The sequence below is a fragment of the Oncorhynchus kisutch genome, linkage group LG19, assembly GCF_002021735.2.
Source record: "Oncorhynchus kisutch isolate 150728-3 linkage group LG19, Okis_V2, whole genome shotgun sequence".
NCBI classification, from domain to species: Eukaryota; Metazoa; Chordata; class Actinopteri; order Salmoniformes; family Salmonidae; genus Oncorhynchus; species Oncorhynchus kisutch.
In genome coordinates this window covers 35,264,450-35,278,038 of record NC_034192.2, presented here as the reverse complement: position 1 = coordinate 35,278,038, position 13,589 = coordinate 35,264,450, and the positions used below count along the sequence as shown (strand labels likewise).

The following is a 13,589-nucleotide window of genomic DNA, read 5'->3' as shown; positions in this document are numbered from 1 at the left end:
AAACCAGAGTCTGTAGTGACACCTCTAGCACTGTGATGCAGTGCCTTAGACCGCTGCGTCACGAAGGGAGCCCCTAAAATTCAGGATGATCCAACTGAGCGACAGACATTTTTTCCTTTTAAACATTGCATTCAGTTAACAAAATGACAGAGGCATGGATAAAATTATATTCCATTTTATTTTTTACAAAAATAATCAAAATGGTTCATGCTCCACAAAGTTTAGATAAATAATAAAAAGGAGGGATTAACATAGGTTAAAATGCAGAAGAGGGCACTGATAGCACATCCTCCAAGTCCCCCCTCCTCCCCTGTAACTATTCCCCAGGTTGTTGCTGTAAATGATTGTGTTCTCAGTCAACTTACCAGGTAAAATAAATAAAAAAATATAAATAATTTTCCATTTAACCACATTGCAACATTTCTGTTAAGCCCAAACGGACAACATACGCAGGAAACTTTAGAGGAAGAACTGGAGTGTGACAAAGGTTTATCATAACCATAAATTCCAATTTCATGAATACAAAGCCCTTCTTTCTTTATGGTGGCCAAAAATGACTGTCTGTAAAACACTCATTGTGACAAGTGATGTCTTGCATACAAAAGTCTCACCTACAGAAGTAAAAACTAAAATGTTCATTTTAAGCTTTAACCCACAAGCTGAACACAAGATACAGCTCGATATCCATCATCCCGCTTTCCCTGGCAGATGAGCTGGTATGTAGGTAAATGACACTCGCAAGAGCCAAGTTTGTAGAAAGCATCAACATTTTTTTATTTTTTTAGTTCGATAATAATGACCCTCAGGGTCAGACCCTGTACCAGGTCACCTGACCAGATGCGAGGTGAGCCAGTAGATAATGATTGGCTGAAAGGCTGCGGTGGCCACGGTGATGTACAGGCGGAGTCTTGGTTTGGCTGTCGCTCCAGCCCCCATGGAGTCATGGGAGAGAGACGACAGAATCTTCATTTTGAGAGAGCGGACCTGATGTGGTGATCAAAATGCCGTTTAGTCTAAAAACAAAGTTTAAAGTAAAATAAACTAATTAAACCATGTCAACTTGCCTACTATCTTGCATTAAGCATGCATTACTAGGTAATACAATATCTGAAACAGTTCCAGAGTTCTGAAGTACTTACAATGAAAAACATAAGAGCACAAGATGACCAAGTGAGAGCCACGAAGTACCCATCACTGCCAAACAGCAGACCACCCAGCACTGTGAAAATCATTCTAAAACAAAGAATCATCATGCTAAAAAAAAATAAAAAAATAAAAAAAAGGAGGTATCACAGTAATGTGTGAACAAATGTAACAACTTGAGGTTAAAAAAATATATCTATTGGATCCCTTACCCCACATATTTGTATCCACTGTATGCAAAGAGGTCAAAAATGGACAAGTCAGAGTGAACAGAGAGAATGTAGAGACACAGCAACATGACCAAGACCTCTATGACGACCCACACCAAAGCAGTGCTGGCACACAGACCAAGGACTTCTGGACTGAACCTGCCATTGAAGAAGAGACAATAATAATGAGGGAAGAACTTTAGTTTGTTGATTAATTTACAAATAGAGACAAATACAATGTATTAATTTCATTAACACAGTATCTGTAACATTACAGAAATCATATACAGTGGGGCAAAAAAGTATTTAGTCAGCCACCAATTGTGCAAGTTCTCCCACTTAAAAAGATGAGGCCTGTAATTTTCATCATAGGTAGTGCCAGACGTGTCCCCCTGCTTAAGCCAGAACATGTCCAGGCCCGTCTGAAGTTTGCTAGAGAGCATTTGGATGATCCAGAAGACGATTGGGAGAATGTCATATGGTCAGATGAAACCAAAATATAACTTTTTGGTAAAAACTCAACTTGTTGTGTTTGGACGACAAAGAATGCTGAGTTGCATCCAAAGAACACCATACCTACTGTGAAGCATGGGGGTGGAAACATCATGCGTTGGGGCCGTTTTTCTGCAAAGGGACCAGGACGACTGATCCGTGTAAAGGAAAGAATGAATGGGGCCATGTATCGTGAGATTTTGAGTGAAACCTTCCTCCCATCAACAAGGGCATTGAAGATGAAACGTGGCTGGGTCTTTCAGCATGACAATGATCCCAAACACACCGCCCGGGCAACGAAGGAGTGGCTTCGTAAGAAGCATTTCAAGGTCCTGGAGTGTCCTAGCCAGTCTCCAGATCTCAACCCCATAGAAAATATTTGGAGGGAGTTGAAAGTCCGTGTTGCCCAGCAAGGAGATCTGCATGGAGGAATGGGCCAAAATACCAGCAAGTGTGTGAAAACCTTGTGAAGACGTATAGAAAACGTTTGACCTCTGTCATTGCCAACAAAGGGTATATAAAAGTATTGAGAAACTTTTGTTATTGACCAAATACTTATTTTCCACCATAATTTGCAAATAAATTCATAAAAAATCCTACAGTGATTTTCTGGATTTTTTTTCTTATTGTCTGTCATAGTTGAAGTGTACCTATGATGACAATTACAGGCCTCATCTTTTTAAGTGGGAGAACTTGCACAATTGGTGGCTGACTAAATACTTTTTTGCCCCACTGTATTTGCTTGGCCATGTTTGTACAGTTGTAAAGAAAAAGTAGTTGAAGTAACCTCTTCTGAATGCCAAGGGCCATCCCAGCTAGCAAAATGTAGGTGATGAAAGCCATTGCTGAAAAACAATACAGTAATAATAAACAAAACAATTCAAAGTGTGTATTCCAATTCAAAAGATTCCGTCATGAAAGATGAATGATATTAAACATCTTTCTGATATCATAAAATTAACTTACAAGGTATGTAAAGGTCGTCCGCATTCACATCATGCCTGGGTGTGAGAGGAGTGTCCCTGTGGTAACGAACTTCCCAGTCCTATTGACATTACAATATGTGCAATATATTTACACCTCATAGAGAAGCCATATAGTTTTTGCTGAACCTAACATTTAATCAGGTCACAGAATGTCTAACAATTTCTCTAAGTCTGAGTATGGAACCTGATCAGGCTTGTTAATATAAAACATTGATGAAACACAAATGCAGCCGTCCCTTCTACATCTGTAATCTTCTGTGTGACATCCACATCAAAACACATCAGTGCTAGCCGAGTGATTATCTTGTTTGGAGGCCTGACTATTTGATAGGCGCATGAGACGAGACGAAGGTGGAACGCCGAGACCATCTCCATGACACACCAGTGTGTGCTACAGTGCTGTTGGGTATCATAAGCTGTGGAAATTCAAGTGTAAGGTCGTGATATGGTGTGTTTGGTGTAATAAAATGACTTCATTACCTGATGTGTGTACGGGAACACGAGGAGCAGTAGTTTCTTCATTACATATTTGGAATCGACGGCAAAGAAGTACTTCAGCTTGTTCACAGACACGTACCTGCTGATCTAAAGAGGGAGATTGCGCAAATAATTCTCTGTCAAAGACTGTTGGCGCAGTCTCATCCAGCATCAAGAGACGGACAGAGAAATGTTTCATAATGCTAAGGAACAAACTATGGAAAAGGTAAACAGTGGGCTCCATCAGGCACAAACTGAGCCAAAGGAACAGATGCAGGCTAACCCTAACAATCCTATCTTGATCCATATTTGGCTGAAGCATTTTCATAAAACCTCATCCTGAGTTGATCTGAAAGGATCCTTCGGGAAAGTATTTCAGACCCGTTGACTTTTTCCACATTTTGTTAGGTTACAGCTTTATTCTAAAATTGATTTTTTTTAAAGTTTCCCCCTCAATCAATCTACACACAATACCCAATAATGACAAAGCAAAAACTGTTTTAGAAATTTCTGCAAATGTATTAAAAATAAAAACGAAAATATCACATTCACATAAGTATTCAGACCCTTTACTCTGTACTTTGTCGAAGCACCTTTGGCAGCGATTACAACCTCAAGTCTTCTTGGGTATGACGCTACAAGCTTGGCAAACATCTATTTGTGGATTTTCTCTCATTCTTCTCTGGAGATCCTCTCAAGTTCTGTCAGGTTGGATGGGAGCGTCGGTGCACAGCTATTTTCAGGTCTCTCCAGAGATGTTCGAACAGGTTCAAGTCCGGGCTCTGGCTGGGCCACTCAAGGACATTCAGAGACTTGTCCCGAAGCCACTCCTTCGATGTCTTGGCTGTGTGCTTAGGGTCATTGTCCTGTTGGAAGGTGAACCTTAACCTGCTCAGGACCTCAGACTGGGGTGTTCAAGGATCTCTGTACTTTGCTCCATTCATATTTGCCTCGATCCTGACTTGTCTTCTAGTCCCTGCCACTGAAAAACATCCCCACAGCATGATACTGCCACCAACATGCTTCATCGTAAGGATGGTGCCAGGTTCCTCCTATGTGATGCTTGGCATTCAGGCCAAGGAGTTCAATCTTGGTTTCATCAGAGTCCTTTACATGCCTTTTGGCAAACTCCTAGCGGGAGGTCATGTACCTTTTACTGAGGAGCGGCTTCCATCTGGCCACTCTACCAAAAAGGCCTGATTGGTGGAGTGCTGCAGAGATCGTTGTCTTTCTGGAAGGTTCTCCCATCTCCAGAGGAACTCTGGAGCTCTGTCAGAGGGACCATCGGGTTCTTGGTCAGCTCCCTGACCAAGGCCCTTCTCCCCCGATTGCTCAGTTTGGACAGGTGGCCAGCTCTAGAAAGAGTCTTGGTGGTTCTAAACATCTTCCATTTAAGAATGATGGGAGGCCACTGTGTTCTTGGGGACTTTCAATGATGCAGACATTTTTTGCATACTTCCCCAGATCTGTGCCTCGGCACAATCCTGTCTCAGAGCTTTAGGGACAATTCCTTAGATCTCATGGCTTGTTTTTTGCTCTGACATGCACTGTCAACTGTGGGACCTTATATAGACAGGTGTGCCTTTCCAAATCATGTCCAATCAATTGAATTTACCACAGGTGGACACCAATCAAGTTGTAGAAACATCTCAAGGATGATCAATGGAAACAGGATGCACCTGAGCTCAATTTCAAGTCCCATAGAAAGGGACTGAATACTTACGTAAGGTATACGTTTTTTTATTTTTTTATAAATGAGAAAAAAATGTGTTTTCACTTTGTCATTATGGGGTAGTGGGTGTAAATTGCTGAGGAAATTGTTTCATTTAATCAATTTTAGAATATGGGTGTAAGGTAACAAAATGTGGAAAAAGTGGTCTGAATACTTTCCGAAGGCACTGTACCTGCAGCAACTTTAGTGCATTCAGCTGCTAGTTTTTTGGAATGTAGCCATCATCCTAATGAAAATGAGACCAGCCTCTGTGATTCTCTCACCTCCTTGTTAACAATTTCCTTTCCCTGGTTGGCCAGGGAAGAGCCATACATCATGGCTGCACTGGCCATTGGGTCAGCAAACAGGTTGTTGACCCCAGCATCCGCTGGTCCTCCAACTGGAGCCCCTCCAATGCTGTATCCAGGAGTGTAATAACCCTGATTGTTCATTGGTGGCGCTGCAGAACTGGTATCTGCAAAGAGGAGAGGGTCCCCGGTGTGGGGACCTGCACGAGCTCTTGGCTTTGCTACAGAGGGATGAAATGAGATGGAGATTTGTCCCTCTGTAGTATTGTATGACATCATATCAGAAATATTTTGTATTGATAATAAATGTGAAAAATGACACTGTCAAAAGTTGACACTCATTCCAGGTTTTTATTTTTACCATGTTCTACACTGTAGAATAATAGTGAAGACATCAAAACTATGAAATAACACATATGGAATCATGTAGTAACCAAAAGAAAGTGTTATATCAAAATACATTTTAAAATGTTAGAATCTTCAAAGTAGCCAACCTTTGCCTTGACAGCTTTTCACTCTTGACATTCTCTCAACCAGCTTCGTGAGGTAGACACTTGGAATGCACTTCAATTAACAGGTGTGCCTTGTTAATTTGTGGAATTTCTTTCCTTCTTAATGCGTTTGAGCCAATCAGTTGTGTTGTGACATGGTAGGGGTGGTATACAGAAGATAGCCCTATATGGTAAAAGATGAAGTCTATATAATATGGCAAGAACAGCTCAAATCAGCAAAGAGAAATGACAGTCCATCATTACTTTAAGACATGAAGGTCAGTCAATCCGGAATATTTCAATAACTTTGAAAGTTTCTTCAAGTACAGTCACAAAAACGATCAAGTGCTATGATGAAAGTTCATTAGGAGTTACCAGGCTCAGGAATTGCAGCCCAAATAAATGTGTCAGAGTTCAAGTAACAGACACATCAACATCAACTGTTCATAGGAGACTTTGTGAATCAGGCCTTTATGGTAAAATTGCTGCAAATAAACCACTACTAAAGGACACCAATAAGAATAGACTTGCTTGGGCCAAGAAACATGAGCAATGGACATTAGACCAGTGGAAATGTGTCCTTTGGTCTGGAGTCCAAATGGGAGATTTTTGGACCCAACCGCCATGTCTGTGAGACGCGGTGTGAGTGAACGGGTGGGACTATCATTTGTTTTTCAACAGAACAATGACCCAACACACCTCCAGGCTGTGTCAGGGCTATTTGACCAAGAAGGAGAGTGATGGAGTGTTGTATCCGATGACCTGGCCTCCACAATCACCCAACCTCAACCATATTGAGATGGTTTGGGATGAGTCGGACTGCAGAGTGACGGAAAAGCAGCCAACGAGTGCTCAGCATATGTGGGAACTCCTTCAAAATGGTTGGAAAAGCATTCCAGGTGAAGCTGGTTGAGAGAATGCCAAGAGTGTGCAAAACGGTCATCAAGGCAAAGGGTGGCTATTTGATTTGTTTAACACTTTTGGTTTCTACATGATTCCATGTGTTATTTCATAGTTGATGTCTTCACTATTATTTCACAATGTATAAACGTTCTCTTATATAGAGGCGAAGTTAAGTTTTCAGGACTGGTCTCTGGATCTGTTAGCAGCAACATCTAGTCACCATACCTGTACGCTTACCTGTACAACTGCGGTCCTTCCGCAAGGTGTCGAAATTCATACTTTTAACGAATACAACCGACATTTTCCTCGTTGCTCATACTACCTAAACTGAGATTACATTGTTTCAATGCAAACCGGGATCATTGGGACGTCAACGGGAAAATAAAAAAGAAAATCGGTAGTTGTATTCGCTAAAAGTCATTATTTTAAGTATTAATTTCGGCACCCCGCGGAAGGAACGCACTTGTACAGAACAAACATATACCGTTAAGCGTTTTCATAATCGTCTGATGGTGACTCAATGTTGTTGCTAGCAAATTCCGCGACCAGTCATGAAAACCCAACTCAGCATCCATATAAGAGAATGGAGTTGAGCCGGGGTTCGTCAACTATGGTGAAGCATGACAATACTGAGTCCCAAAGCAATTCTGAGACTCTAAAAGTGACTGAGTATCCAACCTGTAGCATGATGCAAAGACAACCTTGCTTGCCAAACTCTAGCTAGCTCCAGAGAACATTTTAGCTGTAACTAACGTTACTTACCACTTGCTCTGTAACCATGCTGTGGAAGGTCCATTGTAAACAGCTGTTCAAAAATAGAAACAATATTCGGGTTTGATAACGGCCTGCAACGCTCCTTCATACGTTGCTGGATCTTCACATCCAGTAACGTTAATTAACTAGCTATTTTCAATGGTATACACTAACGTCACTAGCTAGGAAGCTATAGCTGGTTTCTCTTGCTAGTTCGCTAATGTGTGCTAGCTAACTGAGAGATGGTTCGTTTTTGCCACCATTTCTGTGAGAACAATTGACAGTTAATTAAAGTAGAATAACATATTTCAACGTACACAATTATATTTAAAAGAAAAATGATAATAACACTATGACCTAGTTACTCATGGAATAAAATATAAACTATTTAAAAAGCCCAAACTTCACCTACATACGTATGCTGGGCCTTCGTAGAACCCGCCCCTTTTAAACATTATCTTAACCTATTATTGGTCTCCTTCTCTGCCTGCGTGGCAGCGTGGATAACCATTTGGCTATCTGGCATCCTTGGGACGTCCCAACTCTGACGTTACCTCTTATTGGAGTTAATATTTAAAATACTTCAGGTAAAATATAATTATTTATTTAAGAAATTCTGACATTGATAAAGTTTAAGTATATTTAATTCAACTGCTAATAATATTAGGTAAATTTCATATTCGCAAATGCATATTGCTAATTCAAAACCTAACTTGTGATGAATTTGAATTTCAACAACATGGCACTACTTTAACTAAAATTAAAAACAAAAAGGCAATCAACTTGTATTATTAATTAATATAATTTGTTTGTTTAGGATTCCTGGCAATATAAATAGTTTGTATGTATGTTTGTTTGCATGTGGCTATTCCTCTTTTGTTTGTTGATATTTGTTTGTTAATATAAAATAAAATGAATAAATAAATAAAAACATTCAAATAAAAAAAATGGATAAGGTTAAGGGTTCAGGGTTCAAGTTAGGTAGTGGTTAAGGTTAGAATCCATGGTAGAGACGTCTTAGAGACGATAGCACTAACTATTAGCAAAATACTTATATCAAAGTTGTATTGTTCTATTTGCGCTTATATTGGCATAAATAAAGATGGGTTCTGACTAGAGAGTGTACAGCTACTACCAGAATTTACTTTTTCGTAACAGGTTTGAAGAATTTAAAGGCTTTACATGGTAAATCTGACATCTGCATTGGCCGTGCAGCATTTACGGTTATAGGGCCTCTTGCAGAAGTAAGAGCATTCATGCTTCTTGCACTTTGCAGCACAGCTCAGAGCTGTTGCGAAGGATGTTGTCAAGCAAGTGAGTTTGTGTTTACACAGGACCTCCCGCCCCCACCTACTATCAAAACAATCATGTCAACACGGAGCTACACAGAGCCCTCTGCATTGTTACAAAATTTGGGAGGCCCACAGCCATGCGGTACTGAGCTCCGAAGTCCCCTCAATTGCGTCACCTCCATACAGAGTCTCCGACAACATTTTCGGATCAAGTATAAGTTGGCTCTTATGCATCAGGTTATGAGACTTAGGTTAAGGTTAGAGTTAAGGTCTGGACAATCTGGACCCTTTCTTTCTAAAAATTATCTGCCAAAATTGTTGCAACCCCTGTCACTAGCCTGTTCAAACTCTCTTTTGTGTCGTCTGAGATTCCCAAAGAATGGAAAGCAGCTGTGGTCATCCCCCTCTTCAAAGGGGGGGACACTCTTGACCCAAACTGCTACAGACCTATATCTATCCTACCCTGCCTTTCTAAGGTCTTCGAAAGCCAAGTCAACAAACAGATTACCGACCATTTCGAATCCCACCGCACCTTCTCCGCTATGCAATCTGGTTTCAGAGCTGGTCATGGGTGCACCTCAGCCACGCTCAAGGTCTTAAATGATATCTTAACCGCCATCGATAAGAAACAATACTGTGCAGCCATATTCATTGACCTTGTCAAGGCTTTCGACTCTGTCAATCAACACATCCTCATCGGCAGACTCGATAGCCTTGGTTTCTCAAATGATTGCCTCGCCTGGTTCACCAACTACTTCTCTGATAGACTTCAGTGTGTCAAATTGGAGGGCCTGTTGTCTGGGCCTCTTGCAGTCTCTATGGGGCTGCCACAGGGTTCAATTCTTGGGCCGACTCTCTTCTCTGTATACATCAATGATGTCGCTCTTGCTGCTGGTGAGTCTCTGATCCACCTCTACGCAGACAACACCATTCTGTATACTTCTGGCCCTTCTTTGGACACTGTGTTAACAACCCTCCAGACGAGCTTCAATGCCATACAACTCTCCTTCCGTGGCCTCCAACTGCTCTTAAATACAAGTAAAACTAAATGCATGCTCTTCAACCGATTGCTGCCTGCACCTGCCCGCCCGTCCAGCATCACTACTCTGGACGGTTCTGACTTAGTATATGTGGACAACTACAAATACCTAGGTGTCTGTTAGACTGTAAACTCTCCTTCCAGACTCACATCAAACAACTCCAGTCCAAAGTTTAATCTAGAATTGGTTTCCTATTTCGCAACAAAGCATCCTTCACTCATGCTGCCAAACATACCCTCGTAAAACTGACCACCCTTCCGATCCTCGACTTCGGCGATGTCATTTACAAAATAGCCTCCAATACCCTACTCAATAAATTGGATGCAGTCTATCACAGTGCCATCCGTTTTGTCACCAAAGCCCCATATACTACCCACCACTGAGACCTGTACTCTCTCGTTGGCTGGCCCTCGCTTCATACTCGTCGCCAAACCCACTGGCTCCAGGTCATCTACAAGACCCTGCTGGTCACCATAGCAGCACCCACCTGTAGCATGCGCTCCAGCAGGTATATCTCTCTGGTCACCCCCAAAACCAATTCTTCCTTTGGCCGCCTCTCCTTCCAGTTCTCTGCTGCCAATGACTGGAACGAACTACAAAAATCTCTGAAACTGGAAACACTTATCTCCCTCACTAGCTTTAAGCCCCAGCTGTCAGAGCAGCTCACAGATTACTGCACCTGTACATAGCCCATCTCTAATTTAGCCCAAACAACTAACTCTTCCCCTACTGTATTTATTTATTTTCCTCCTTTGTATCCCATTATTTTCATTTCTGCTTTGCACATTCTTCCACTGCAAATCTACAATTCCAGTGTTTTACTTGCTATATTGTATTTACTTCGCCACTATGGCCTTTTTTTTTGCCTTGACCTCCCTTGTCTCACATCATATATAGACCTATTTGTCTACTGTATTATTGACTGTACGTTTGTTTTACTCCATATGTAACTCTGTGTTGTTGTATGTGTCGAACTGCTTTGCTTTATCTTGGCCAGGTCACAATTGTAAATGAGAACTTATTCTCAACTTGCCTACCTGGTTAAATAAAGGTGAAATAAAAATAATAACAAAATAAAAGGTACGCTAAATTGCTCTCCTGACGTGCTACCAAAAATAACTTTCGGTCGAAGCTGTACTCACTCTCGTCACAACCATAAAGATGGTTGTTACCACAGCCACAAAGTAAAAATGGTCTATATCTTAAAATGTAAGGTTAGACATTTAAGGTTAGGCATAAAGTTAGCAGTGTAAGAAGATCAAATGTAGAAATTGGCGGGGTTTAGCCAATAATTATGACTTTGAGGCTGTGGTAATTTTATGACGACCAATAAAGATTCAGCCTGTGCACTGATTGGTTTTCCGGGATATCTGTCGTGGTGAATCAGGAATCGTGCATTATCATCAGCTCCTTCAACCTTGGCCGGTGTAAAAAGGATTGCTGTAGAGTCTTTACCATGTCAAACATTTAGAATATTATGACATGAATACACATGTATTCTAAATCAAATCAAATTGTATTGGTCACATACACATATTTAGCATATGTTATTGCGGGTGTAGCGAAATGCTTCTGTTCCTTGCTCCAACAGTGCAGTAATATCTAACAATTCACAACGATACACACAAATCTAAATAAATAATGGAATTAGGATGAGCAATGTCGGCGTGGCATTGACTGGTCACTTTAATACTGGAACACTAGTCTCTTGAATAATGTTTACATACTGCTTTACTAATTTCATATGAATATACTGTATTCTATTCTACTGTATTTTAGTGTGTATGATGTGTATATATGCTATAGAGAGCCACATAGACTGCGTTACCACAGACAACTCAATTCTGACCCTTTTTCCACTAAGTAATTGGTACTTTTTACATCAAGATCTTTTTCAGAGCTGATCTGATTGGACCAATTAGTGAAAAAAATATCTGAATAGGCTCTATATAGCACAAGCCTGCCCAACCCTCTTTCTGAGATCTACTACCCTGTAGGTTTTCAGTCCAACCCTAATTTAGCGTATCTGATTCAGCTAGTTAAGGTCTTTTTGAGCAATTAATTAGTAGAATCAGGTGTGTTAAACTAGGGTTGGACTGAAAACCCACAGGACCGTAGATCTCCAGAAAGAGGGTTGGGCAGTCCTGGTAGCATATATATACATTATACAGCCATATAGATATTTTTATAAGTATGGCCAAGATCAAGCAAAATCAGCTACCTCCTGAGTGTCTATGGTACTAGCAGTATCCTATCTCCTTGAAGAGGTGGATTGTCATCTAGAGCTTGGATACAGAAACAATTTATGCTCAAAGAATGCACTCAAACTACACATTTATCAAGAATTGTAGGCAGCTTGTGCCAAAAGTCAAAAATGTTGAACAGAGGAACATTACTTCAGCTTGACCCTGCTTGCTTCAATTAGTTGGCTATTTTCTGCTTCTATGCTTATCTGTCACCTAAGAAATGTAACAAATATATATAACAAAAACCGTTGTAAACACAGTGTTGATTTACATAAAACCAAATTACAGTGCACTATTCCTCTGGCTAACTTTAGTTTTATAGAAGGTAGCCCATGTTGTCTTCTGAAAGAAACAGTGACTCATGGTGACTAATTAAATACACTTGGTAATTGTGAAGGTTATTACTTGTAATCTGATTCATAATCAAATGAACAACATATCAACAAAACATTATTTATCAAAGATACACAAAAAAGACAGGGAAATTACTCATCCATATTAGATGTTAGTGTGTATGGTAGGAGATTGCATGTCTTTGTGTGTGTGTGTGTTATGGGGGATTGGATGAATAGGTGTATGTGATGTGGCATATGAAAAAAACATGGAGACTTAGAAAATGCATCTGGGTGTTGTAATGTGCATGGTTGTACGGTGTGTACCACTGTAGCTACCTCTGCATGTATATGTAGTCTACGTCTGTGAGGCATCAATGATGCATGTCTGAGTCAATTGGTGTGGAAAAAAATCCTGGGCTGGTCAGCATGTTGTGGCATGTCATATAGAGACAGAAACGGTGTGTCATCATGGCATTCCAGAGGCATTAAGTCATCTTCACCTTCCCCTATATTTTCATTCAACAGTCTGATGAGGTGTCATTCATATACTATGCCACAGAGAGAGAAGTGCACGTGTCTCCCCACAAAAAGAAATAATACAGGCAAAGTAAACCTGAAAATAAGGAAGTGAAAGTAATATTAGGTCACTGTGATGCATAAGACAAAAATGCGATGCTTTATAAATCTGTTGTTCTGCCCCTGAACAAGGCAGTTAACCCACTGTTGCTAGGCCTTCATTGTAAATAAGAATTTGTTCTTAACTGACTTGCCTAGGTAAAGGTTAAATAAAATTAAATAAATAAAATGTTGTATACATCTTTCACTTTCACGCATTGTGATGTGCCAAAAACAACAGTAAGAGCAAAATGGCTCAAATGATAAAGATGATAAAACAGTCATGATTCACTGTATCTTCAATACATATCAATTTATCATAATGCATGCTGCTAAGTTGTAGCGTTATTCTATATCCTAAAAGACAAGCTGGTATAAATTGCAACTGAATCATACAGTAGGCTATGTATTGGCTTTGATAATACTCGGTAGTTATTCACAAAAGATGAGTCAACCATGGCGGGAACTCAACCCCAATCGAGCCATAAGGGAGAGCAGGGACTGCAGCGGTTCAGTGATATCGCCACTACTAGAGAGATGGTTGGCAGTCTCTGCACATTTAGGATTTAAGAAGCGTTTGACAGTAGA

The 13,589-nt window shown here is 40.5% G+C and overlaps 1 protein-coding gene across 15 annotated transcripts; it reads right to left on the bottom strand.

The window, feature by feature from the left end:
- Positions 1–159: 159 nt before the first annotated feature.
- On the bottom strand, positions 160–7,969 carry LOC109864751 (protein YIF1A-like). 15 transcript variants are annotated; one of them, XM_031798249.1, is made up of 9 exons: positions 7,886–7,969; positions 7,483–7,525; positions 5,303–5,547; positions 3,311–3,415; positions 2,811–2,889; positions 2,632–2,689; positions 1,356–1,511; positions 1,140–1,254; positions 752–984 (listed from the first exon to the last, which is right to left on the bottom strand). In XM_031798249.1, exons 2-9 carry the CDS (start codon positions 7,514–7,516, stop codon positions 826–828), a joined length of 951 nt encoding a protein of 316 aa, XP_031654109.1. In that variant the 5' UTR covers positions 7,517–7,525; positions 7,886–7,969; the 3' UTR covers positions 752–825. The 15 variants fall into 15 exon arrangements, with proteins under 15 accessions (XP_031654116.1, XP_031654117.1, XP_031654109.1 ...); XM_031798254.1 differs by having other exon boundaries at positions 752–1,013; positions 1,140–1,233; positions 7,886–7,968; XM_020452673.2 differs by having other exon boundaries at positions 1,140–1,233; positions 7,886–7,968.
- Positions 7,970–13,589: the final 5,620 nt, after the last annotated feature.

Coding starts and splice junctions, on each gene's coding strand:
- LOC109864751 (XM_031798247.1), bottom strand. CDS start 7,582: ATGAAGGAGCGTTGCAGGCCGTTATCAAACCCGAATATTGTTTCTATT. Junction 3,416..5,302: donor AGGAAATTGTTAACAAGGAG/GTGAGAGAATCA, acceptor CTCCCTCTTTAG/ATCAGCAGGTACGTGTCTGT. Junction 1,255..1,355: donor AGTGGATACAAATATGTGGG/GTAAGGGATCCA, acceptor ATTTTTTTTTAG/CATGATGATTCTTTGTTTTA.